This window comes from Periophthalmus magnuspinnatus, chromosome 19, assembly GCF_009829125.3.
Source record: "Periophthalmus magnuspinnatus isolate fPerMag1 chromosome 19, fPerMag1.2.pri, whole genome shotgun sequence".
NCBI classification, from domain to species: Eukaryota; Metazoa; Chordata; class Actinopteri; order Gobiiformes; family Gobiidae; genus Periophthalmus; species Periophthalmus magnuspinnatus.
In genome coordinates, this window is record NC_047144.1 from 5,481,754 (window position 1) to 5,507,459 (window position 25,706).

Consider the following 25,706-nt stretch of genomic DNA (forward strand, 5'->3'; position numbering starts at 1 on the left):
CTAGTTGTTAAAGGGGAGGTTCATTTGGCATTGCATTTACATTTGATAAGTTAGAACTAACTATGAGCTTGTGCGCTCAAATAGTAGATCTCCACAGTGGTATGGTTAAAATTACATAAAATGCTATGCCCGGCCTATCAAACCCATCAGCACCACGGTCAGCCCCTGTGCACACGGTCAGCCTCTGTGAGCCCCCTGTGCACACTGTGAGCCCCTGTGAGCCCCCTGTGCACACTGTGAGCCCCTGTGCACACTGTGAGCCCCCTGTGCACACTGTGAGCCCCTGTGCACACGGTCAGCCTCTGTGAGCCCCCTGTGCACACTGTGAGCCCCTGTGCACACTGTGAGCCCCTGTGCACACTGTGAGCCCCTGTGCACACTGTGAGCCCCTGTGCACACTGTGAGCCCCCTGTGCACACAGTCAGCCTCTGTGAGCCCCTGTGCACACTGTCAGCATATGGACAGCACGCCTCACATCTGTGGGCGCTCCTATCACTCTGCGCATGCGCAGTGCCTGTGAACAGGTGCATGACGTTCGTCTTTGTTTTCATTATCATTTTTCTATTGCCTGGTTTTCCAAACTCTAGTATAAATACTGCAAAAACATTGGCCAACGTGTGCATTAGACTCTTCATCGAGATAGCTATGCTAGGCCTAATTAAGCTATGATTAAAGCAACGTGTGGCTTCTAATTAAACCACTAATCTGTATGTAAACAAACGCAGTAACGTAAAACAGGTTCATATTGGCGCTAATATGCGTTAGCGCGCAAATGCCACACGTGAGTTCATTTAAAAGGGTAGATTGCTCAAACTCCACCTGACAAGGGCGAAGATGGATCCGCGTTTGGAGAGGCTTTGCTTGAACGCGGCGATTATCACACGCACATTATTAGCATGCTTAAAGTCTTTTGTGGACTTGAACACGCTCACCTGCTCTTGTCCACCTCGGTGTAAGATGCAGCCACGGGGATGGGGACTCCTCTGACTCGAGTTGTGGCAGGTCTTGTTTAATCTATGCAGACACTTTCAGCACATTAACGCTTCGGGCAGCCCGCGGACAGTGCGCACGGAGAGAGCGGCAGACGTGGCTTAAAACGGTGCACCTGCTCCTACATTCACCTCCATGGACCTACAGACACACATCCGAGTGCTGTGCCGATGATGAATGCCCTTCCGCGCGTTACCCTTGTGTGAAGTTGAAGACTGTCGACGTAGAAGCTCTGAGCAGCGATAGAGAAGAGACTTACGCATGATGACGCAGAGCAACAGCGACATCTAGTGCCTACAGGCGTGTGTGCACATATAAGGACTCTGCACTTACAGTCACTTGTAAAATATGTTTTGAACACTTTATTAGATTAACATAAATATTTAAAGTAAATAGTTCTAGTTGAATTACTTTTAATATAAATTATTTACACTTTTTGACCAAAGGCAGTTTTACAGATACAGGGAGAGTGAGGGGTTGGGGCTGCATGCATATTAAATAATTAGGGAAAGAGTTACATAGTCCAGTCCAGGTTGTCTTTGGAGCTCCTTGGGTTTCTTTTCATCCATTAGAAGTGATTTACCACTGATCGTTGTATTCCGACCTGCCAATAGATAAAGAAGAGACTAATTAATTCATTGACAGCTGCATGAAATGGGGTTGGCAATGTGCTCCTGCCCATTACATTTCTTGGCGTGAAGAATCAGTAGATGTCCAAGACCAGAGTGAAATAAAATGCAAATCAATGCTCAGTAGAAGCGGGGTATTAAGACACAGCTCTCAGGAAGTGATATAAACATCAATATAGCCACTCCAGCCACCATGAAGCATTTATCAATTTATTTGAGAAATTAAGGAGTGCTAATACAAACATTTAGCCAAGTAATATTAGAGATTAGCCCATAATTTAATGAATTAAAAGTATTAAGCTATTTAATGTACACATTTAAAAATAATGAAGAACAATCGTCTTTCAGATTCAAATGTTTGTGTTGAACATGTTTGGATTTCAGACTTGTTCTGGTCTCACCGTGGCTCAAAGTCTTGGTTGGAGTCAGCTCCAAAGAGCAGCCATGCCATCTCCTCTGGAGTCTCTCTCTTGCCATACCTGTGACACAGGCACACACTCACACTCAGCGCTGGAGCAGCGTCCAGGAGTTTGTTATTCATGTGAAAAGCTGCTTTGCTCCACAACAGCAGCCACTCAATAAGCAACAGTGCTATTGAATTGCAAGCTGCTTGGCTGAGATTGGCAGCTTGGCTATGCATTTTAACACTTTTATCAAAACACATGAGTGAATCGATTTAAGGGTAGGGTTCAATATTTATGACTGAGATTACTTTGGTTTAATTAACTAGCCAACAGTTGGTTAACCAAGACTTGGGGATTTTTAATTTAGTCTCCAACTTGAGAATTCTGACCACTGTTAAAGAAGACTGTCCATTTCAAATCACGTATCCATGACAAATGGTGACAGAACAGAATTACGCACACAATAAAAAGTAGATTAAAAAAAACTTCTGAAAAGCCGTGGGCCGCCCTGAGACTGACCTCTGTCTGGTGATGAGGTTCACATAGTGTCTGACGGCTGCGTGGTACTTGGCCCATTCCTCTGGAGGTGCGTTATTGTTCGGCATCACGGGTTTAGCAGGGTACGCGACCGAAAAGCTGCTCCAACAGAGCAGCAGACACACGACCAAAGCTGCCAGCATCGTCCACGACCTCAGCATGGTGGCCATCTGGAAGAGACATGAGGGACTACATGGACGCCCCTGGATGAAACACAGACCTGTGTAAAGAAATGAACTTACTTTTGACTTGTCCTTTGCGTCTTGAGGATGTTGCTTGTCTTTCTGTTTTCGCACCCCAGCATTATATAGTGTTGGAGGAATACCTGATGTGCGCTCACTCCAAACCCCTCCCCTCGCGTTTCCCTCGCGTTTTGGGAGAGAGGTCACTCCACTATCTCTATCCCCCATTGTGCGCGTTGGTTGACTTCATCACTCTTTGCTTGCGCACCTCTTTGACGCACAAACATGACGGTAAGTATTTAATATATTATCAAAATACAGTAATATAAAGGTACGAATTATTAAGCAATCCCCACCAATAGGCTATAGCTTCAGTGAGACCAGATAAAAGAGCTGCCATAAAGCACCCCTCCGTTTTATGTGCTGAAAATCTCACCAGGCAGAGGAAGACATTAGCCACAGCCCGCTAACCTTTATGCGCAAGCCTCTGTGCGCACTTGGTTTACTAGGCCTTTTTTTTTTTTTTTCCAAAGAAGTGTGCCTCAATCTACAACTTGGTTAATGAAAACTCAACAAATTCACTAACAAAAATGTGTAGGGCCCCAAGCATTTGCAAACAAACGCTCTTGATGTATCCTTGGACAGTGTCAAATTATCCATGAGTACAAGTTTATTCTGTTAACTATCATGGCATCACTGTTCACATAATCAACATAGACTCATTACTAATCTGCTTCCGTGTTATAAGTTGGATTTTTTTTTGCTTTGATTCTGAAATAAAAGTAGTAGTGTCACACCCTTAACCTCGGCTCATTCATTACTGCAGCATGCATTATTTAGTCCAGTCAATAGGTTTTATTATAAGATACGTTAGAGGTCACGAGCCACAAAAGGCACTAATCAATAGCAAGACTGTGTTTTATATGCACCCTGGAACCTCTACATATTTCAGTGAAGGGAAATTCATCAGAGCATTACTGGCAATCAGGCTACGAATGATTATTTTAGTAGTCCACGAGGCAGGATTATTTTTAGTCAACTAGACAAAAGAACATTCCTACTGTACGTTGAGATTTTAAAAGTAAGTTTAACCAAATAAAGACTGAAATATGGTGGCTGAAGGTTTCTAGATAGAGAATATTTATGAATAAACTGTATTATTGATAAAAATCACAAAGTATCCCTTTTGTCATGTGAAAAAATGCCTCGTTTTTTTCAGCATGTGTTACATAGTGTAACAGTTATGATGATCAAAATAACCAGTATTTTAATTGTTGACTTGTCATGATTATTCTGATTAATCGTTGCAACGCTAATGAACATTTATGACAAGTGTTCAGCCATGCCCGTGTCTACAGTGAGATGTCGGTTGCTGATGGAAATGGGTGACATATCAGTAAATAAACAGGAGCTGCACTATCTTCATGGTCTGCTGGGCATCGCGCTCTCCCTGCCGTGTACATTCTCTTATCTTCCAGAGAGCTCTTAAGTGTGCCTTTTATGGACTATAATCAATATGGAATTGGCCCCCAAAAATGATCCTTATTTGTTGATCATGTTAAAGTATGGCTTGAAAAGATCACAGCAAAAATCTGCATATTATGAGAGAGGCAAAATAATGTCTGACATATTATATATTTAATACATTTATACATACTTTTAAGAATTACCTTTTGGGAGGAACATAGTCCCATTTTAGTTTGATTCAAGATGTGCTGATAGTTAGTTTTGCCACACTATTTTGATACTAAAGAATAGACTAGATAAAGATTTTGATACCAAAATGAGAAATTTTAAAGGTCTGTTTTACACAATATAGTCATTTTCAACACAACATAATTGTATCTGTTTATTATACCACATGGTCTTACAATAGTTCTGATAAAACTCAAGATGAAGCTGTTTAGGAGGTCAAATGTTTCAGTATTGATACTTGCTTAAATGAGTATCTAGTATCACTACTTATTTTACTGTCAATTAGCATCTTATTTGATACTTTTGACAACACAATCCACACGTACATACATTTTTGTTGTACCAAGTTATTGTACAGCACCAGGAATATTATCACCAAATGTTTAATGGAACAGATGCTTAGCAATAAATGCAGTACTACAGTGAGAGTGGACAAAGATTTTTAAACTCTTTAGTTTGTACATTGACCTACTTTTTACGGTGACCTATATTTTACACATTACTTTTTTTAGAACCTGGCTTACACTTTCAGTGCCATCCTGGGAGTGTACAGGTGTAACGACACGTCCACCTGTTGTCCTCCCCCCTGCACACCCCCCTCACGTCTGTTTAAAGAGCCATAAAACAAAGGCTTTTGGTCTGAGTTCAGTTTGTCAGTCTCTGGGCCCTTCTCAAGAACACACTTGATTTTGGGCATAAATCGTGCTGACAGGCAGTAGAGAGGCACCACTGCTGCTGATGCCAATAAAAAAAAAAACTGTCTATGTGACTACGTCATAAGGACCAGAATATTACTCATTGATTGTACAGACCAAGAGCAATTATTGTGCCATAATTCAAACAGAGTGACTCTTCCACCACATTTGACAAGGCACTTATCTCCCTATTTGCTCAAATGTAGAATGAAAAGCTAATGCATTTTAGACTATAAAACAGTGACTCCAATGATCTAATAATGGAATGATAAGCTCTCGTATGCTCAATACTGACACTTTCTTTTGTAATCATCCTTTCCTGGAGCTAACAGTGGCTCTCCTGCACATTCTGTTAGCTCCTCTCCAGTAATCAACCTCTTACGGGCCATAAAAGTCAATGACAAGAAGCAACAACATGCACAAGACCAACTCATTAGTAAGGACCAGCATTTAGAAGGAAAACAGCAAGGATAAAGTAGGGGGCGACAGAGCCTTCACAGTCCAGTAAACCTCAGATAATGCACTCCTAAAGAGGGCCAGAGCTCTGAGCACACAATCTGATACAGTAGGATCAATATGAGCAGCATTAAGCCAACAACTCCAGTTTAGGTTGTTCCAGGTCCATTTCAGTCTGAATCAAGTCACTGGGTCATTAGGACCAATAACACCAAGCAAGTCATCTTAAGTTGAAACACAAGTCCAAGTGCATTAAATGCTAATAAGTTCAGCGCAAGTAAAAAGCATCAAAATCGGTCAACATGAGGAAGACTCCATGTCATGTGGAGCTTCAGCAGTGTCAGCGCTCAAGTCTCCAGTACACCACTGCATCTCTGTGTGAGCAGCAGTGATTTAACTTGGATAAATCAATGACTGATACTGCAAATCTATCAGTTTTACAGACTTAAGAAGGCAGTCTGGTATAAGATTTATTTTTTTCAGTAAGAAAATCAACTGTACATTTCAAATCTAGCTCTAAAAGCCCCATCTTCACTTAAGACCTTCCATTTCAATTTACATAAGACATGTGGCTGAGGTGGGCACAAAGCAAAGATACACGTGGACAAAGAGCCTGAGGGGCAACGCGTCACATGCTTTCCTGTGAGGGGGAAATGATGGGACCTTTGATTTGGCCTTATCTGCAGAGTGGGGGGCACTAATATGAGCAAAGTGCTTTGGAGAAGGCCAGCCCTGTTTGCACAGAGCACCAACATACAGGCCATAATGTGCTCCTGATGAGCAGCACCGTCACTGAGGGCCCATTCACCTGAACACACACAACCATCAGAGGAGCTCCAGAGGCTGACAGGGCCAACTATTGAACCATCACTCACATGTCATCTACAAGCCTCTGCAGGGAAAACTACTTTCAGAACATTGTAATATTTGTTTTGTTTTTTTACAGTGCTCTCAACAGGTTTATGCTTCTGAACTCAATCCTGATTTACAGAAATAAATGAGCCATATTTTCAAAAGTATCTTGTTTTTCTTAATTTGACAATGGTCTTGGGAGTATGAGATGATTAGGATCTGTCTTCAGCTAGTGTGAGGTGTAACTACTCACCTGGGAGAAGAGTAATGACTTACTCAGTTGTGAGTCAGATGGTACTCAGTCAGATGGTGGTGCCTTAGGTCTCTGCAGTCCTGAGACATTAATGACCAGTGCTTAGATAAACAATAGATTTCCTCATGTGGGCTCATTATTTAAATGAAAATATATATATATATATATTAGGACCAAATGCAGTAATTCTCATCTCTGCTCTGTTCTATGTACTGCTCATCTATACACTGCTTTACCATAGAATTAAATGTTCACACTTTGAACAACCCAAAGGAATCAGTTAATGCCCACTTTGTCATTTTTGTACTGTTTTAAAATGGCTGTGGAGATCAGTATGTACTGAACATGCTTCAGTAACATGTTGTAAAGTTAGAGGTCCGCTGCAAAGAATGGTTTCCTTTTATGATTGTGGCCCCCCAAAAACACAGCCCCATCAGTCACTCAGTGACTCAGAGACAAGTATGAGCGGTCATTTATCAGAACCAGCTCAGGAATCTATAAAAACAACAGGATGGTGGGATTGTTTGTGCACAAGTGGAAAGTGTTTCATGTAAGGTCAGAAAGAGATATTGGCTAATGCGGTTAAAAAGATATTCTTGGGTTTCAGCTTCCTTATATGGAACATTTTGAGGATATCTTACCATTCACATGATGTAATATTTTGTTTTAAATTGTTAATGGCTATGACAACATTCCTAATTTGTCGTCATTCTGAAACCCATGAATTGGATGTTATCAATATCCAATTATACTTGCACTGGCTCAGGTGCCCCAGTGTGACACGATAACAAGAGTGGATTTACCCATGGGACTTCATTAAAAACAAACAAGAACGATATCACTTAAATGATGCACTGCATTTCTGTTCTGTTGGAGGGTAATGCCACCTGCTTGTTTCCATTGAGATTTTATTGCTTTGTCTACAATGTTCCACAGTAAAGCAAGACGAGCAAGTGAGTCGCTTTTGACTGGTATTCTCTCACGTTTTGCTTACACCAGTGTAATGAGTGATTTGTGACTCATTGGATGTTTACTCAAAGATACAGATGACACAACATTTTAACCAGTGAAATGTATTTGTATTTTGTACTAACTTTAAATGCCATACTGTGGAACATTCAAAACCTTAACATCTCAAAGGCGACGACAGGTAGACCCTCCCCCAGAAAGTTACACTGTGCACCTTTAAGATTAACTAGAAAATATTCACAAATGGTTGATCTTAGATAGTGTTGCGTTGGCTGTATTTTGTTCACACATATTTTGAGATCACCAGAGAAAAAAGGTTTGTATTTTTGGCTGACTTTTAATCTATTCTATTTCAGTTTGAGACGGCAATGCAGCATCTGATTTTAACTTGTATGTGAATATACTTTAATTAGCATTCACTGAGCACAAAGCTGCTTGTGTCCCAAGCCCCACACTACGAGGTGATTAAGTCTAGAGATGAACGATGTTAATCAGAGCTCAGGTCCCTGGGCTGTGGCCTGTCCGGGTCTCATAAAGCCATCAGCCTGCTGGCTGAGTAATGACCCTCATTGTTCCAGTCGCACACAAGGAGGAAACCTGATCAGATGAACAGCATTACAAACAAGTACACAAATGAAAGCAAACAATCAGAGCCATATCTGCAGCTGTCAAAGCACAACCAGGACTTTTATTTAAAACATCAGTGGTCAGAGACTGGTAGTGTTTGACAAGCTCTTTGTCATGTGATCCAAAATGAATGAATCGGCAACTAGAAACACAGTCCCCCAGAAATGTCACAGAGGAGCACTATGTTAACAAAACTAAAAACATAAAATGGGCTTTTTAATCATAAAACAAACTGAATTTAAGCCATTCTAGATATCAATATTATACATATAAACCAATATTAAGCCTCATCTCTCAATACAAACACGTATAGGTAGGATTAGAAAAATACTTATGACAAAATTTTAGGGACACGATCTAGCTGCAATAGAGCTACTTAAGGAGTACAAATACAGCCTAAACTTCAACATTGACAACAACAGGTAAACATTTAGGCATTATCCATTCTTTTCAGAAGCATTGTCTCTACCATCTTGGGCAGAAACACTTCAAGAAAATGGAAGAAGTCTTGAAAGACTCCAACCGAGTCTTGGATGGGCTGAAACTTTAGCAGTGTGCTTGTACTCTCTGTCGCCCCCACTACCTGAGGCTGCAGTTTGAACTGCAGCACCTCTTTAAGCTCCGGCTCCTTCTCAGTGATATGAGACGTGACCTGTGTCTCTAGAGCCACACAGCTGCCCTCTGCTTTAGCCTCAGAGTCTTTGATCAGCTCTCGCCTCACTTTCCTCCTCCCTGCCCACACCACGTGCCTCTGCTCCCACAGCCAAGGAGACAGTGTGGTGCGTCCCCTTTTGGACAACCTTGGCTTCTTGCCGTGAGGTGACACCGAGTCATCGCTGCCAGATGACAGCGGCCTTTTGACTCCGATGTTTGGCCCAAACTCAAGGGAAGAGTCCACGCTGAAACCGCTGTCATCCAGAGAAGAGTTCTGAGAGTCCATATCTTCACCTGCATCAAATACCTCCGGAGCAGAGACAAGCTGACATTTGAGAACGTTCTGGAAAATGCTCTCAATGACAGCACAAACTCTCTGAAACCACAGTAAAGAGAAGGCTTCCTTGGCTATGTGCTGTTGATTACGGAGGTCTTCTGGGAGCACGTCTGATTTGAAGGGAATACTGATTGTGAAGAGCTCGGCCCGGGCCTGCTGCACCTCCCCGTGTGGGGTGAGCAGGCGCACCAGCCCCCATGACTTCCCTTTGCTGGATTTGCTCTGGTACTGCAAGCTGCGGCAATATTTCTCCGCCTCCTGGCACTCCTTCTGAAAGCTGCGGGCTATGCGGTCATTTAGGTTCCCGGCTACATTGTGAGAAAGCTCAAAAGGGTCCAAGATATTCATAGGGCCAATTTTGGGTCCGCCGTGATGATGCTTAGAGGTTGAATCCTCTTGCATGGCTTCATCTGCTTTTTTCAGAAAAGTTTCAGTTGGCACAGACTGTCCAGTTCTGAGGGAAATGACACTTGTGGTAAATTCGAACTTGGCATAGAAGCTGAAGAAGCCAGCAAGTAGCCCACCTATAAACACAATATACAGCCTTATCATTATCACGATTAATAAGATATAGTGAGATAAACTCAGTAGTACTTAATGTCACTAACAAAGGTCTTGAGTGTTTTTGCTTGCAGGCACAGCAATGGCTTGAGTGGGGAAAGTACAGTCCCAATCCTCAATCACACACTCCTCCTCCTCACCTGCAAGAGTAAAATAAATAAATAAAAGCTACATTAAAGATCTCTTAACTAAAAATTATCTCACTAAATCAGATGGGATACCATAAAGACACTTACAGGCCATGTGTTTGAGCTGGTCTACTGTGGGCAGGACTGGAGGGTCACAGTTCTGCAGGTAGAAAATTACCAAAAGTGTCAGAGCATAGTTGTTGAGTAGAGGGCCTCCTCCACTTGGGTTACCTACAGGAAGAGGACAGGGTAAAGACAAAGTTAACAGGACAGTGTACATGTAGCTCATACGTTTATCAAAACGTGTACATAGGTGGAGTTTGTCTTGGAGTAAACGACCAAAAACAAAATATTCCAAATATTAAAAGCATGCGATGTATTTTGTCATTTTGAGATTGCTGTTAAACAATGTATCATTTAACACCTTTCCTTCAAATTTTTTTCACTAATAATGGCAATCCTTATTCTGACTTTGAAGTATTAGGAGAATCCATGGGAAGGGAAGAATTTGTATTGTATATTTTGGATCTTTATATCAAACGAAACAAAGAATTCCACTTTTTAGTTTATCATTTAAATGTATCATTATGTTCACTAGCAAGCTCCCCATAAGTATCACATGTAGTTTTACTGACATCTATTGACTAAAAAATGAAACAGCAACCATCTTACCCTGTACATTGTGGTTTCCCATAGCCTAGGTATCTTGGCTTGCCCTGATCTGCGTGTAGTTAGGCATCCAAATAATCCAAGGTCATGTCCTTCACAGGCATATGTCCTCCCCTTTTGTAAGCATGTTAGCAAACTAGAGTTTGCTAACATGCTTAGAGTTGATTTTAAGATTTTATTGTTTGTTTTTAAAGCTTTGAATGGTCTGGCCCCAGATTACATCTCGGACCTTATCAAAATTTACACCCCGGTGCGCGCTCTGAGGTCTGAGGGCCAGCTCCAGCTCGTGGTCCCTAAAACCAGACTTAAAACCAGAGGGGACAGGGCCTTTTCTGTGGTTGGACCTAAACTGTGGAACGCCCTGCCCCCCCCACGTTCAAACAGCTCCCACTGTAGAGTGTTTTAAGTCTCGTCTTAAGACCCACTTTTATTCTCTGGCTTTTAACACCGCGTGAGTTGTGTGGTCCTCTGTGTCTTTCTTCGATTTATTTTTATGTGTTTTATTGATTTTATTTTTTTTTATGTCACTTTGTCTCTGTGCAGCACTTTGGAAACAATTTGTTTATGAAATGTGCTATATAAATAAAGTGGATTGGATTAGCCATTTGTTGGGACCAGGAAAGAACAGCTGCCTTTGACTGGAAGGAAGTGACTTTGTGAAAGAACCCACTTCCAAGGCTTTAAGGAACCGCACATGTGCATGGGAGGAACATACCAGCCAGCTGCTTCTGCTTGGCCCACAGTCGCACAGTGTAGACCAGATGCCTCAATCTCTCCTCTGCTCCAGAACACAGCTGAAGGAAGCGTGTGTTTCTCACTGCCAGTCTACAGTGCAAAATCACAGGTCACCATTTTGTTTACAACAAACTCCAGTGGTTGCAACTGTCAGCTGACCTGTTGTTAAGGGTGATGTCTCCATGCAGGTTGAGCTCTTTGTGGTGAAACTTGACCACAGGAAGCCGGGCCGTGCTAACCACGTGAACTTTGTCCACATTGGGAACACAACGCTTCAAGATAGTGGCTACTAAGTCCAGAACTTCAGCAGCAGATGCTGTGGACAGGTCAATGTCAGACAATATGGAGTCTTCTGAACGGCCATCATCTGACATGCCCTCCCCAGCCTAAAGAGCAACAAATAAGCATTTCAACAAATAAGCATTTCAACAAATAAGCATTTCAACAAATAAGCATTTCAACCTGAAAATGGTGACATTAGATTGAGAAAAAAAAGAGTCTAAAACACCTGTTCAAAGTTGGCTTTGGCATGAGCTTGGAAGACCTTGGTGTTTTCCAAGTCTAAAAACAGGTCCAAATCACAAGAGTGGATACCAAAAGTGTTGACAGAAGATCCAAAAGGTATAATTTTGCTGTCTGTTAAAACAAACAAAAAAAATTGGAAATGTAAATGCATATTTTTAATAAGTAATATGTTTATTTGAATAAATGTAAATCTTGATGTATACATGAGGGAGGAATTTACAATACCTGGGAAGAACTCAACAAAGACCTCTTGCAGTAGTTGGATTACTAAACTTCTGGCTTTCTTTTCATTGTCTCCAAGCTGAAAACGCTCTACCATGTACAGAATCTGTGCGTTTACCTTCCCAGTTGGAAAAGATGAGGTTTAGTGTTTCTTTTAGGGCTAGTATGAATCCAAGGTATGTATGCATTTGGATTATGAAGCAGTTACTAAATAACATTTGTTTTATTTAAATAATTTAAATATTCACTTACAGATCCCAGCTGACAGAGCTCAGGCTTGAGTCGGTCAAAAACTTCTTGCAGGTTCTGGAAGTCATTTTTCTTTTTGGGTATCAACTTAAATTCCTTCTTTTCTCTGGGTTTGACACGGAGCTTCAGGCCTTTCAGTCGATGTTCGACACATGATAAAGCAGTATTCATGCCATCAATCTCATCAAACTGGACAATGGCATACACCCCCTATGACAGAGCAAACAGGTCAGTGCTGCTGTCTAATACAGAACAGGCCCTTGGGTGTTTCTGTAGGTCAGCCTGACCTTGTTTTTATCCATTATGACATCTACGACTGGACCAAAGCGATGGAAGTACTCAGCTAGGTCAGTGTTGGAGATGTTCGGCTTCAGACCGCTCACAAACACACTGCGCTCCTCCTGGGACTTCCTGGTGCAGCGCACAGTGCTGAGCGTCTGGTGTTTGCGCCCTTTCACATGCTGCTCCAGGCTGGGCTCTGAGAACAAAAAGAGAAATATCAAAGTCCTAATGACAAGTAAACTGTTTATGTGTGACAAACATGTAGTGCACTGGCAAAGGGCGAAGTCAGTTGGCTGTACAAGATGTGAGGATGTGTCAGTGTGTGTCCTGTGTGGATGTCCTTACGTTTAAAGTCTCAGCACGTTTAGATCATCAAAGTGACAACTAAGCGATGCACAGGGAGACTTGAGATGTGGCTAAGGAAAAGTTAGCACATTTTACTTACGGTTTGGTATATTGACATTGCACAAAGAGCATTGAAAGCCTTTAGGTGTCGTTTTAATATCCGCCTCCATTGATACGGACATATACAGAGAACTCTTAAACACTAAACTGAAGTCGCAGAGTCCTGTTCTTGTGCTCAACATGCGCCAGTCCAAACTGCATCCCGCGTCTGCAGTTTGCTGAAATGTCCCTCCCAATAACTGGTCCGTGTAGTGTGTGTGACATTATAATAGTTCCGGGGTAAAAATATAAAACCCTTCTGCGGCATTGCTGCTTTGTTTATGCAGTTTGAGCCTTTTAATCTCACAGAATCATACCATGCCTAAACACAAATAAAAGAGGCTTTTTTTTTCCCCCCTTTTAATTTTATTGAAAAAAAGCATTTAAATATGGTTTTCATTGTACTTGTATTTTCTGAATATGGCTATTAATCAGAATATCATTTAAAACGTAGCTGCCATATGTGAACCTAATAACACTGTGGCATTGCAAAAAGAAGGCCATGTTTAGATAAATGATAGACACAGTATTCTTACATGTAAAAAATTTTATGTTTTTTTTGTTCATCATACAACACTTGCTAGATGATCCACAGGGGATACAACTGGCTAAAACTGATAAAGATTTAAGACAAGATTCCCTGCAGTATTTGATGAAGAAACAAACAAAAAAAAACAACAACAGTGCTTTGTTTTTACACACTAAACATTCTAAAATGCATATAAAAATTACAAAAGATGTCATTTCTTAGCCACTCTGCCTCTTCTGGTTTTGGGCTGTGTCTCAGCTTCTGTATTGTCCACAGCGATCTTGGTGGACTCTTCCACCACAGCTGCCTTCATCCCTCGCCTGGTTCTCTTCGCGGGCTGGGCTTTTTCTGAGAGATCCTTCTCTTCAGCATTTGTGGCATTGGGTGGCTCATTTTCAGCCTCATTCTGTTGGACAGATTTTGTCTTTCTCCCTCGAACTGTCTTTAAGGGAGTAACTTTACTCACTTCAAAATCTGACTTCCACTTGACAGATTTTTTAGAGGTGACTGTGTCTTCTAGATCATTACGGAGCTCAAAAGTAGAGTTGTCCTGGTTTTTAGACTCCCCACCACATACTGGTGTTTTGGCATTCCTTCTTCCCCTTTTTACAGGCTCAACCGTTATTTCTTCAGAAACCTCTGTGGCCTTGGCAGGGCTCTCCTCAGAGGAAATAGGTGCTCCCCTGCGAGTTCTTTTGGCTGGGACAGTAGACACTCCAGCTCTGCCTCTTCCTCTTGAAGGCTTGGCTTCAGCAGAGTCATCCTCAGGAGCCTGTTCAGGAGCATTGACCTTTGCTGCCTTGCTCTCCACTTTCACCTCTTGTTTGCCCTTTCTGCCCCTCTTGGATTTATCTGTGGCAGTGCTCAATGATGATTCTTCAGAAGTGATATTTTCAGCCTCTTTCAGTTTAGAGACACCTCTCCTGGATTTTGGAGCTGGTGGCTCAGGCTTGACTGGCTCTACAATGACTAGAGCCTCTTCTACAGCCTCCACTGCCTGGACCACCTCAATTGGTTCTTCTACTTTTCTGGTTCTCCGCATTCTCTTAGGTTCTGGGGATTTCATCTCTGATGGATGTTGCTCAGACACCGATTTCTCCCCTTCCTCCAGTTTAGCAGAGCGCCCTCTCTTTTCCTGGTTGGGATTCTGGGATTTTTCAGTGCTGAGAGTAGCCTCTACAGGTCTAGCCCTCCTCCCTCTTTTAGGCTTCTCTGTTTCAACAGTCTGCGCTGGCTGAGATTTAACAACAGGCTCACTTTCTGCTTCCATGATTTCAGCCTCAGCTTGACGACATCTTCTCCCTCTTTTGGGTTTCTGAGTGGGTGCAAGCAGCTCCACGTCAAAGGCCTCATCCACAGCACGTGGGCCAGCATCTTCTACAACAATTTCTGCCCCTGGCTGTGCTTTGGCTTTTCTCCCTCTCTTTGGTTGCTCAATGGGCACAGGTAGGTCAGGCTGACCACATTTAGCCTCAACCACAGGCAGCTCACTCTCAATTACAGTAATTGTTAGCTCTGGTTCAATAGGGGCCTTCATTTTTCTCCCTCTTTTGGGTTTTTCCTGAACAATTTCTTCAGAAACACATGTTTGATCATCAGCTTGTTCAGAAGCATCTGCCACCTGTTGAGTTTCTTCTGGCAAAACTTTTCCAGTTCTTCCTCGCCTCTGTTTGATAGCAGGGACTGCTGGGGCTTCAGTTTTCTTGCCTCGACGGCTTCTGACTAGAACAGCTGACACCTTTTCATCCTTTGGATCCTCAGCTTCAGTTTCCATAACCTTTGCCCTTCTGCCACGAGCAGGTTTTGCAACTCTTTCTGTGGTGTCACCTTGCTGGTTGTCACTAGGCATTGTTTTGTTTGATTCTGAACAAGAACAAATACATATTTTAGATACAGCAGAAAATGTTTTATCATGCAAAAAGTAGCACAAATTAGTACCTGGGGCCTCAGCAGATGGTGTAGTGTTGCTGGCTGCTGCCACAGTGATGTCACAAGGTTCTGCTGCTTTGATTTTCCTTCCTCGTCTTTGTTTCACAACAGGCTGTGCTGTGGAGTTCTCTACTTCTTGGATAACAGTGACCATTTCTAGCACTGGTTGAATGGAAGCAGTCTCTCCTTTCTCAATCTGCTCCTGGGACATTTCTTCAGATATTCCAGTTATTGTTGGCTTGACTGTGGACTCTGGGACACTTTCCTCATATACAGGCTCCTTTGGTTCCTTCTCTTTAGAGGCCTTTGCGGTCCTACCTCGTGTGGTCTGTCTAGGGGCTGAACTCTCTACTTTCCTCCCTCGTCTTGTTTTAACTGGCAGTTCAACAGTTTCAAAGAGATCTTGTTTGCACTCTACTGTAGACTCTGAGATCTTTGCTCTTCTGTGCACAGACTTTGTTTCAGGAGCACCTTGTATAGACTCCACAGCTGATGAGGTTTCAGTAACCTCAAAAGAGCCAATACTCTCTGGCTGGTCCGCAACTACTTCTACAATCGTAAGAATAAGAGATTTTAATTCACAAGCAACAAATAAAAAGGCAATGTGGCAAAAAGTTGGAGATCTCAAGTACCTTCAGCAGCAATTACTTTGTCAGCTTCAATTTGGTCAACTGCTGCTTGTTCAGAAGTCTCTGGCTGCTCATCAACAGTTTCTAGAAAAATATATACATTATAAATCAAAATGAACATTTGGTCAAAATTGACAGCCTGCAGGATACTTACCTTCTGTGTTTTCAGATGTTTGCTCTTCAACTAGTTCTTTCATTAGCTCCTCAAGTCCTTCAAAGTCTTCCACTGGAGCGTGTCCCCTCAGTCGTGGTGATCTCATGAGCCTCTTAAGGCCAAAGTTCTTCTCCACTGGTTGGCCCTTCTGTTTGGGTGTCTTCATGATCCTTTTCACTCCAGTCAGAAACACTTGTTGTTCAACCTTCTGTTTAGGAGTCAGCAGGAGTCTGCCCCTGATGTCATCGACCGCTTCAGTCTTCTCTTTTGGCGTTTTCATGATCCTCTTCACTCCCGTCAGGCACTCTGGCTGTTCAGTCTTCTGTTTCGGGGTTCTCGTAAGTCTTGTGGCCCGGCTAATGCTCTCTGGTTGTTCCACCTTCTGGTCTGGAGTCGCCATGATCATTTTGACAGCAGAGAGGCAGTCTGGAGTTTCAATCTTCTGTTTAGGTGTTTTTAGGAGTTTTCCTCGCAGGTCCTCAACAGGCAGCACTTTCGCTTTAGGAGTTCTCATGATTCGCTTTACCCCTGTCAGACACTCTTCCTGCTGCTCAATTTTTTGTCTAGGAGTTTTCAATAGCTTTCCTCTCAGATCCTCAGTTGGCTCTACCTTGTCTTTTGCAGTCTTCATAATGACCGCAGACAGACACTCCTGCTTCTCAGATTTGTGTTTTGGGGTCTTGAGACATTTGCCTGTTAGGTCTTCAACAGGTTCAGCCTTTTGTTTTGGAGTCATCAACTTCAAAACAGAAACCTCAGCTACCAGACTGTCTGACTGGAGTGGAGTTTTTGGCGTATTTACTTTTACTTCTGTGCCCTGTTCAGTGAATTCACACTGCATGTCCATTGAAGGAACTTCTTCATTAAGGAGACGTTGAACCGCTTCACTGTTGTATTTTCGGCCTTTAATTGTAGATGCACAACTCATAGGTGATACAACCATTTCACCTATAATAGAAAAATTTATGTTTAGGTTTAAAACAAAAACAAACCAATAGTCAGAAGTACAACGGCACTAACCAGTCTCCTCCGGTGTATTCAGAACGGATGGCTCCATCTGTGATTGGTTGACATCTGCCAGTGGTGTCCTAGTTGCACTCATGATTTTGGTAGATTGCCTCTTCTCATTTTTAGGGGTTTTGAACATATCAGAAATTCCTGAAACATATGACATTTGTAAGAAAATGAAAACTTTATATTTATACAATGCAACGATAAAGATTAATTTACCTGTTAAATCTTCATCCTGTATCAGGTTCTTCTTTAGCACTGCTGTGTTGGTGACAATTTTTGGTGGGGCACCTGAATGTGCAACTCTCAGTCTGTGAGCTCTTCCCACAACTATTGTTGCAGGGGAAGCAGCATGTCCTGTGCTGACAGTGTCCAAGAGTCGTCGCTTGGGGGTCTGGAAAATGGGAAGAGACAGAACTATGTAGTATGTTACACACTTAACTCTAAAAAGGATTCTCTGTTCTCTGGGCTTTACCTGTGGTTTGGGAATAGCCTTCTTCTTTATGGCCTTTCTGGTGACTTGTGATTTGCTTGGTACAGCCACCTGGACTTTAGCTTTACCAAATCTCACAATGTCTGCCCAGGAGGTCATCACTACATAAAAAAAATAATAAAAATAAAAATAAAAAAAATAAAAAATAAAATAAATATATATATATATAATTTATAGACTTTACATCAAAACCAGTGCTTGCATTTAGCAGAAATTCAAAATATACACGTTATCAGTGTATATTAAAATGAGGCATTTTAAGCTGCAATACAATATTTACTATTCAAGTCTTACCGAGCTTAATTTAATAATACACCACATACCTTTCATGGAAGCTCTCATAAGGCCACTCTTTCTGTGCATCACTTTAGCAGAGCTTTTCAGTGCTGAAGTTCGCTTTGCAGAGCTTTTCATACTCTTCCTCCTCAGTGGGATCTTAGGAGTGGCCATTGCTGAAGGGACAGACTCCACTACCACTTCACCAATTGGCGATGGTGTGTTGATACGGGACACAGAAAAACGCCCCTGCACTTTTGGAGTCTGATCTGCCGATGAAAGAGGCATTTTAACCAAAGGGCCTGGTGATTTTCTCTTGGGTGTTCCTTCAGTTGACTTGGCAGGAGTAGTTTTGACAGATTTTGGTGAGGGCATCTTAGGGGAAAATTTTCTGGCAGTAGCATCCTTTGCAGGGGATGGGGATTTAGATTTTGGAGTCTGACCTTTGGGTGATTTGGGTGTTTTTGGAGAGGCCTTCTTGGGGGTGGGATGCTTCTTCCCAGGTGAGGGAGATTTTGAGTTTGGAGTCTGACCTTTCAGGGCAGGTGACTTGGCTTTCGGGGAGGCTTTTGTTAGGGTGGTAGACTTCCTTCCAGGTGATGGGGTTTTAGTTTTGGGGGATTGAGCTCTCCGAGCCGGTGACTGGGGAGATACTGGTGATTTTTTTGGAGAAGCACTAGATTTAGGACTTTTCATTTTAGCAGGACTCTTTGCTTTCTGGCTTTCACACTCCTAGTGACAAGGACAATGAAAAACACTCAGATTCTGTATAAAATTATAAACATGTATTTGTAAGAAAATACTTAACAAGTCTTACCTTGAGCAACCCAATCACAGAAGCCCGTCTGAGAAGTGACTGTTTGGGTTTATAAAGAGACAGGCTCCTCCGTGGGGTGGCTCCTTTGCGCAGTGGAGAGTCAGGGGGCAAGCGTTTGTCAAATAATTCTGGGCTCAGCTGAGTACCAAAAGAGACCCTCTTTCTCTTTATCTGTTGTCTGGGCAGGTCCGCAGCAAGCTCCTCACTCTTGCGTTTTTTGGACTTTTCTTTACCTGTGGGTTATGATTTTATAGTAAAACAGTAATGAGATTATAATATCTTGTAAATGTTATGAATTAAATATTTACCTTTTTCAGAGTTTTCTGGTGTTGCCTTGCCAGTTTTTGCAGGAGATCCCACTTGTTTATTTGCAGATACAGGTGACGTGGTCTCTTTGCTCCTCCTTCTTGTTGGTGACCTTGTAGTTTGTGATATTTGCTCAAGAGCTTCACTCACAGTAAACTTCCGTGGAGAATTGTGATGATGAAAGGTGGCGACAGCTGGCATAGCCCCTTGTTCTATAGGAAGTTGAGCAGAGCGCCTTTTTTTGGCTGACTTTGGAATTGAGGGCAGCGATGCATCTACAGCCTGTGCCTCATCAACTGGAGTGATCGGGTCAAATTTTTTGGGCATGCCTTTTTCTTCCACAGGTGTCGGATTACTTTTTCTGGCAGATTGTGGTCTTGGTGTGCATAACTTGGACGAAGGAGTCTGCAGGACACTGACAGAAGAATTGCGGGGGGTCTTAACGTCAAGAGATTGTTTGATCATTTGATAGAGATCACTGAAAGGTGATGCCGTTTTGCCTTCCAGCAGACTGGCATCCTCTTTGGACTCCAACTCCTGTGTCTTCTCCAGAGAACGCTGAATATTGTCAATGTTGGCTCCATCTTTTAAATGTGGGTCTAATGAGAATAGGTTTTATTTATAATATCTAGACAATACGCAAAAACACATTGCCACAAGTATTTGTTTAATTTATTTCTGACTTACCAATTTCAGCCGTTTCTACTTTTCCTCCAACAGATGATCTCTTTTTAGGAGTTGGTGGAGGAGGATACTCAAACCTACAGTTATCCAATTAGTATCACTCAGAAAGAATATCAACATACGGTGATGTCATAAATTGAGGAACATTAAGACCAACCTGAAAGAACGATCAATGATAGTTATTATATCTCCATGTTTAAGACGCTCTGACTGCTGCAAAGCCTGTCCATTAACTTGTGTTGGATTCACCGAGCTGAGATTTGTCAAAATTACCTACACATATAAAAAGATACAGTGGAGTTTAATACTGCATTTTAGATGCATTTTTATGTTTGAATTAACTAAAAGTTGGTTAAATGTTACCTCTTTGTTTTCATTGAGATCAATTCTGCAGTGTTCCTTCGAAACTTGAGGAAGCTGAATGCGAATGTCACAATCAGGCTTCCTGTGCAGAGAAGACAAAGAAATATCAACATTTAGTGTAAAAATAACAGCCATGCTACAAAGAGGTTCAACAATCTGATGTCAATGACTGAGGCCCCACCTTCAAACAAGGATTTTATAATTGCTCTGCTCTTCTGTTGCTGAACTATTTCTAATCATGCATTTACTGCAATAATTCATATTAATGTTTGTAGTCTCTCACCTTCCAAACATACAGGAGGCAGTCAGGGGGAACTCTGTCCCGTCTCCCCCGCTCCTCTTCAACACAACTATCTTCCCGTGTAATGGCATCTTTATCCCGTTACCTGAACATTGAACAAGAGCAAACATCTAACAACAGGTCCCATGTAAAAGGCCTAAAGAGCTAACGTTACAGAAGGACAGTAATGCTTCAGCGCGAACACGACCAGAAAACATTCAAAGTACCTGTAATGCATTGTTTGCACACTAATTACTCTACATTACATCTCTATATGTGTCATGAAAACACGGACTAAGCCCTGCGTTTACATGAACATAAACTTAAGTGTGTTACTGACATCAAACATGTGAATCAATGTTAAACGAACACACGGCAAAAGTTAAATACCTTATTTGCTTATCAATAGGGAAATGTAATTATTATGGCAGATGCTTACCTGTAAAACGCTCTAAAACCTCTGACAATCCATAAAACTAAAAACTTGTGTTTTATTGCTAAAACATATCCAAAAACCACTGTTCTTCGATGCCACACGGTGCACGTTGTCGAGCGGCTAACGAAAATAATATTTCTCTTCACAGCTCCGCCGTGTCCTCTTCCTGGACTGTCGGACGATATCACTCCGCCAGAATTACAACGTGCACCTAACTTTCTAAATTAATCGGTTTTATTGAAAGCTAAACGGGTTGCGTGCAATTCCGTTCCTTTATTTACAGATATTGGCTGATTTTTGCCTTTTTGTGCCAGTTGTTTAACAATTTAGCAGCAGACGAACTATTTTGTTTACACTTTTGGCGGAAGTCTACTACACACATCTGTGAATGGTAATTTGAAAATTTTCGAAATTCCGCGCGAAGAGGTCTGATTGGCTGAAACGTCACTACTGCGTAAAGAGGGCGTGGCCTGTTTACTACAGCGAGGATGGCGTGGATCTGGAGCATGTTTCCCCAAAGCAAATGTCATTTTAAAAAACTTTTCTTTAGCATTTTTACTTAATATGTTACGTGGTCGTTCTAACTCCGTGATATCCTCTCAACCTGAACGTGGCATTTATATTGTAGAGTAGCCCTATGAAAATACTACTTGGTTGTGCTTTGATTGGTTCTAGAGGACAGCCTACTGTTTTGTCATAACATTTTGTGTACGACAAAAGAGAAGAATCCGACTCCACAGGCAGATTCAGTGTGGTCCTCCCATGGGTCCTCACATGGGCCAGCACTGTCGTCGTGTACCCACCACCCCCGACCCCTCACACCAGAAGCGTGCACTAGCCCAACACACGACACAAGCTTTTAGAAATCAAGTCTGCTTCTTGTATTTTTCTCTTTTTCTTTATTTTTTCACCACAAACCAACACTTAACTGATGTAAAACTAGGCTATGACAAATAGGCTATTTACCACAAGTACAAACCAAGTAATCATTTGAAAAACGTGATTAGATAAAATGATTGGTTTCATTAATGATGTCAAATTTTGCATTGTTGTAACTTGTATATTGTATAAAGATGGGAGGATCGAAATGTAACTAGAATGAATGACTTAAGAGGAGCAGTAGCAGGAGGAGCAGAGGAGGGATTAGCAGGAGGAGCAGAGTCACCTAGAACAAAGGAAGCAAGCAACACAGTGAAGCTGAGCTGAGGCACCTCAGGAGAGGAAGAAATCATCTTAGGAATCCTAGCAGGAGCAGAGGAACTTAGTAGGAGGAGTAGTGGAGAGCTTAGTAGGGGAGCAGAGGGGAATTGTAACAGGAGGAGCAGAAAGGAACTTGGCAGGGGGAGCAGTGGAGGACTTAACAGAAGGAGCGGAGAGGGTGGAAGGTGAAAGGGAGGAGCAGACGAGAAGGAGGCAGAGTTCCAGTGAGGCCTGGGGAACTTCAAGAAGGAGGGGCATAACAGAAGCAGGAGGAGCAGAGGGAGAGAAGGTCAGTGTGTGTGTTTTATGGTTTATGTCTATGTTTTCTACAGCAACTTCACAATTTGTTATCGTGACAAGCCGATGCAATTGTTGATGTATTAAATATTTTACTTAAATATTTTTGCTCTGTAAATAATTCAGTATGTCCTACTTTGTCAGTACCAATACTTCTTTACCAATGCAGAGCCAGCAGAGTCCACTTCATTAACACTTTTTTCCTTTTAGATATAGATATTATGATAGTCTATTACTTTGAATATGTAATAAGAATGTTTATATATAGTCAGTGTTGAAATGTGACAAAGCTAAACGGCAGTGGGAGATTATATTGAAATACAAATCTTGTCAGTCGTGACTAGAGTTGGTCTCTAATCTCAGGGTGTGGACAGCTCATTTTAATGTAACATTACAGTGGACTGGAGCTTCTTAGGAGAATGTGTCATCTTCATTTGGTCAAGAGTCTCCGAAAATTAGGAGTACCATTAAAAACGAATTATAGATCTGATAAATCTAGAAAGTGACAATAAAACCAGCTGTGCTCTTCTTCTTGGGCCCTAACAATGTTTGAAGCCTAAAAGTACATGTTTCGTGACTTTTCTTCTTGTATATGCTCACGATGGCCACTCTAGGGCTCTAGTTGTGCTCAGGGCCCTGTTACCTGGTGCAGGGGTAATGCTTTCCATTTGCCCCCATGTAAAGGACATCAGAAGCACAAGAACACACACGTCTTTAAACAAACTTACCGTAAACATAATTTAGACTTTAATAAAAGACCATTTACTTTAACTACTGCTTGTTTAGTAAAAGTATAGGGTAATAAAGGGACTAACGAGAACAAATGTTCCATTAATTTTTTCCACAGACTTAAAAAAATAAATAAATCAAATATTAAGAGTTCAAAGGGACTGCAGAGACTAATCAGACACGTGGTAACCATCCATATCCATTTTAAGCCCAAAAAGCAAATTTTAAATGCAAAATTCACCAATAATGAATAACGTAGCAGTTTATTACATTCAGAAACAGATTTTAAATAAAATTATATGATTTGTGGTTATTAGTTACCACATACAGTTGAAACCAGACGTTTACATACACTATATAAAAAGATATACGTCATTTAGGATTACCAAAATTATTACTATTTGCTAAATGCCAGAATTTTTAAATGTCTTGAATACCAGAGGATTTTTTTAAGACATTTTTTATAACGTTCTTCAAAGTCTGAAGTTTACATACACTAAGATTACTATGACTTTATACATTTTTTGTGAAAATCCAGATGATGATGTCATGTCTTTGGAAGCTTCTGATTGGTTTATTGACAACATTTGAGTGAATTAAAGACACACCTGTGGATGTATCTGAAGGCACTCCTGAAACACACTGTTTGTGTAACATCATGGGAAAGTCAAAAGGAATCAGCCAAAATATCAGGAAGAGAATTATGGACTTGCACAAGTCTGGTTCATCCTTGGTGCAGTTTTTTGATGGTGCCATGTTCATCTGTTCAAACAATTATACACAAATATAAAGACCATGGGAATGTCCAGCCATCACACTGCTCAGGAAGGAGACGGGTTCTGTGTCCCACAGATGAACGTGCTTTGGCCTGAAATGTGCAGATCAACCCAAGAACAAAAGCAAAAGACTTTGTGAAGATGCTGCTGAAGCTGCTCAGAGTGTGTCATTATCCACAGTGACACGAGGACTGTACCGACATGGACTGAAAGGACACTCTGCAGGAAGAACACCTTACTCCAAAACAAACATAAAAAGACAGATTACAGTTTGTAAATGCACACAGGCACAAAGACCTTAATGTTTGGAGACATGTCCTGTGGTTTGACAAAACTAAAATTGAACTATAATGAGCATTATTACGTTTAGAGAATTGCAATCCTGAGAACAACTGTGACATACGGGGCTGACAGCATCATGGTGCAGGAGGGACTGGTGCACTGTAAACATCTGACTTTGAAGAAAGTAACACAAAATTGTCTAAATAATCATTTTCTAATTATTCTGGCATTTAGCAAATATAAATTATTTTGGTAATTCTAATTGACCTAAAATAGAAAAAGTTTAGTCTGATTTCATGTTAGAGTGGGAAAAAACTTTATGTGACTTCTGGTTTCAACTGTGCTGATTAGCCCTGAGCAAGCTCTCAAACTTTATATATATATATATATATATATATATATATATATATATATATATATATATATATATATATATATATATATATATATATATATATATATATATATATATATATATATATATATATATATTCCTTCTTTTTTTTTTTTTAAAGTCTATGTGAAAAAATTAATGAAAAATTTTGTTCCAGAAACTAGGGATGGTTGGTCACTGTTGAGCTCATCCATCCATCACAGACTGCATAAAGTGTCTATCTAAGAAAGGGAAATTCAGTAAATAGCCTATTCAAATATTTAGGTGAACATGAGATCCATCTATAGCATCTTACAGCCTGTAAGAAATGGGACCCAAATACAACTTTCTCTATTAAACTTAAAAAAAAAACAAAAACCATGTAATCAAAAATTAAGGCAATTAGGCTGTATTAGATTTTAGAGAAAAAAAGGGTCCAGTAAGAAATTTGTCCTTCCTAAAACTTCAGAGGTTAAAATGAGGGGACAGAGGGGAGGGGCTACTGTTGCAAATTGAAACGAGTGTTTCAGCAGAGATTCTGCATAAAAAAATAACTGGTTGTCTATACACCAACAAAAAACTGTATAGGCTAAAGGCTTAAAAGTGTTATAACATGCTGCGAGTTATATTATGGTGCGTCCCACCATGTCCCATCAAATCCCATGACATGCAGTACTTTTAACACTTGTCGGTGGTCACATAGTGTAGGTCTAGGTTCTCCACAATGTTATAAGAAATATGCTATACCCAATGCAAAAAGAAATTTGTGCTAGTCACAAATATAGTCCAATTAAAGCAAAAGAAGGCTCAAATATTTTGAGCCAAAATATTCTGGTGTGTTAAATATACTTCAACTTTCAATAGCAGTTTGTTTTATTTGTTTTGTCAATATTTAGTACCTACATACCATTTAACTCCTGTTTGTCTCCCTTCACTCCAAGATCTTCTGACTCAGCCCAATTTATTACTGTGTTGTTGCTGTGTAGTACCCTTATTGTACTTGACTTATGACACTTATACTACAGACAAAAAAAAAACACATGAAAA

General features: G+C 41.1%; 4 protein-coding genes across 4 annotated transcripts in view; all 4 read right to left on the reverse strand.

Annotated features, from left to right (window-relative positions):
* mpp2b (MAGUK p55 scaffold protein 2b) overlaps positions 1-1,222 on the reverse strand; it is a 36,347-nt gene extending 35,125 nt beyond the window's left edge. The window contains exon 1 of the mRNA XM_055229783.1: positions 933-1,222. The gene's annotated coding sequence lies outside the window, so the exon portion shown is untranslated. The remainder of the gene's footprint in view (positions 1-932) is intronic.
* A 171-nt stretch (positions 1,223-1,393) lies between these two features.
* Positions 1,394-2,847, reverse strand: LOC117387378 (peptide Y-like). Its single transcript, XM_033984878.2, has 4 exons — positions 2,803-2,847; positions 2,543-2,730; positions 2,021-2,098; positions 1,394-1,594 (listed from the first exon to the last, which is right to left on the reverse strand). Exons 2-4 carry the CDS (start codon positions 2,728-2,730, stop codon positions 1,570-1,572), a joined length of 291 nt encoding a protein of 96 aa, XP_033840769.1. The 5' UTR covers positions 2,803-2,847; the 3' UTR covers positions 1,394-1,569.
* A 5,474-nt stretch (positions 2,848-8,321) lies between these two features.
* On the reverse strand, positions 8,322-13,287 carry tut1 (terminal uridylyl transferase 1, U6 snRNA-specific). The gene is made up of 10 exons (XM_033984991.2): positions 13,097-13,287; positions 12,657-12,847; positions 12,373-12,579; positions 12,124-12,238; positions 11,882-12,009; positions 11,533-11,759; positions 11,354-11,463; positions 10,078-10,200; positions 9,889-9,981; positions 8,322-9,804 (listed from the first exon to the last, which is right to left on the reverse strand). The coding sequence occupies exons 1-10, from the start codon at positions 13,236-13,238 to the stop codon at positions 8,720-8,722; spliced, it is 2,421 nt and encodes an 806-aa protein (XP_033840882.1). The 5' UTR covers positions 13,239-13,287; the 3' UTR covers positions 8,322-8,719.
* A 160-nt stretch (positions 13,288-13,447) lies between these two features.
* On the reverse strand, positions 13,448-20,695 carry mki67 (marker of proliferation Ki-67). Its single transcript, XM_033985168.2, has 14 exons — positions 20,570-20,695; positions 20,287-20,368; positions 20,081-20,196; positions 19,927-20,000; positions 19,242-19,838; positions 18,934-19,166; positions 18,164-18,848; positions 17,823-17,941; positions 17,567-17,741; positions 17,357-17,494; positions 16,337-17,284; positions 16,186-16,266; positions 15,563-16,102; positions 13,448-15,487 (listed from the first exon to the last, which is right to left on the reverse strand). The coding sequence occupies exons 1-14, from the start codon at positions 20,656-20,658 to the stop codon at positions 13,836-13,838; spliced, it is 5,529 nt and encodes a 1,842-aa protein (XP_033841059.1). The 5' UTR covers positions 20,659-20,695; the 3' UTR covers positions 13,448-13,835.
* Between the last annotated feature and the right edge of the window lie 5,011 nt (positions 20,696-25,706).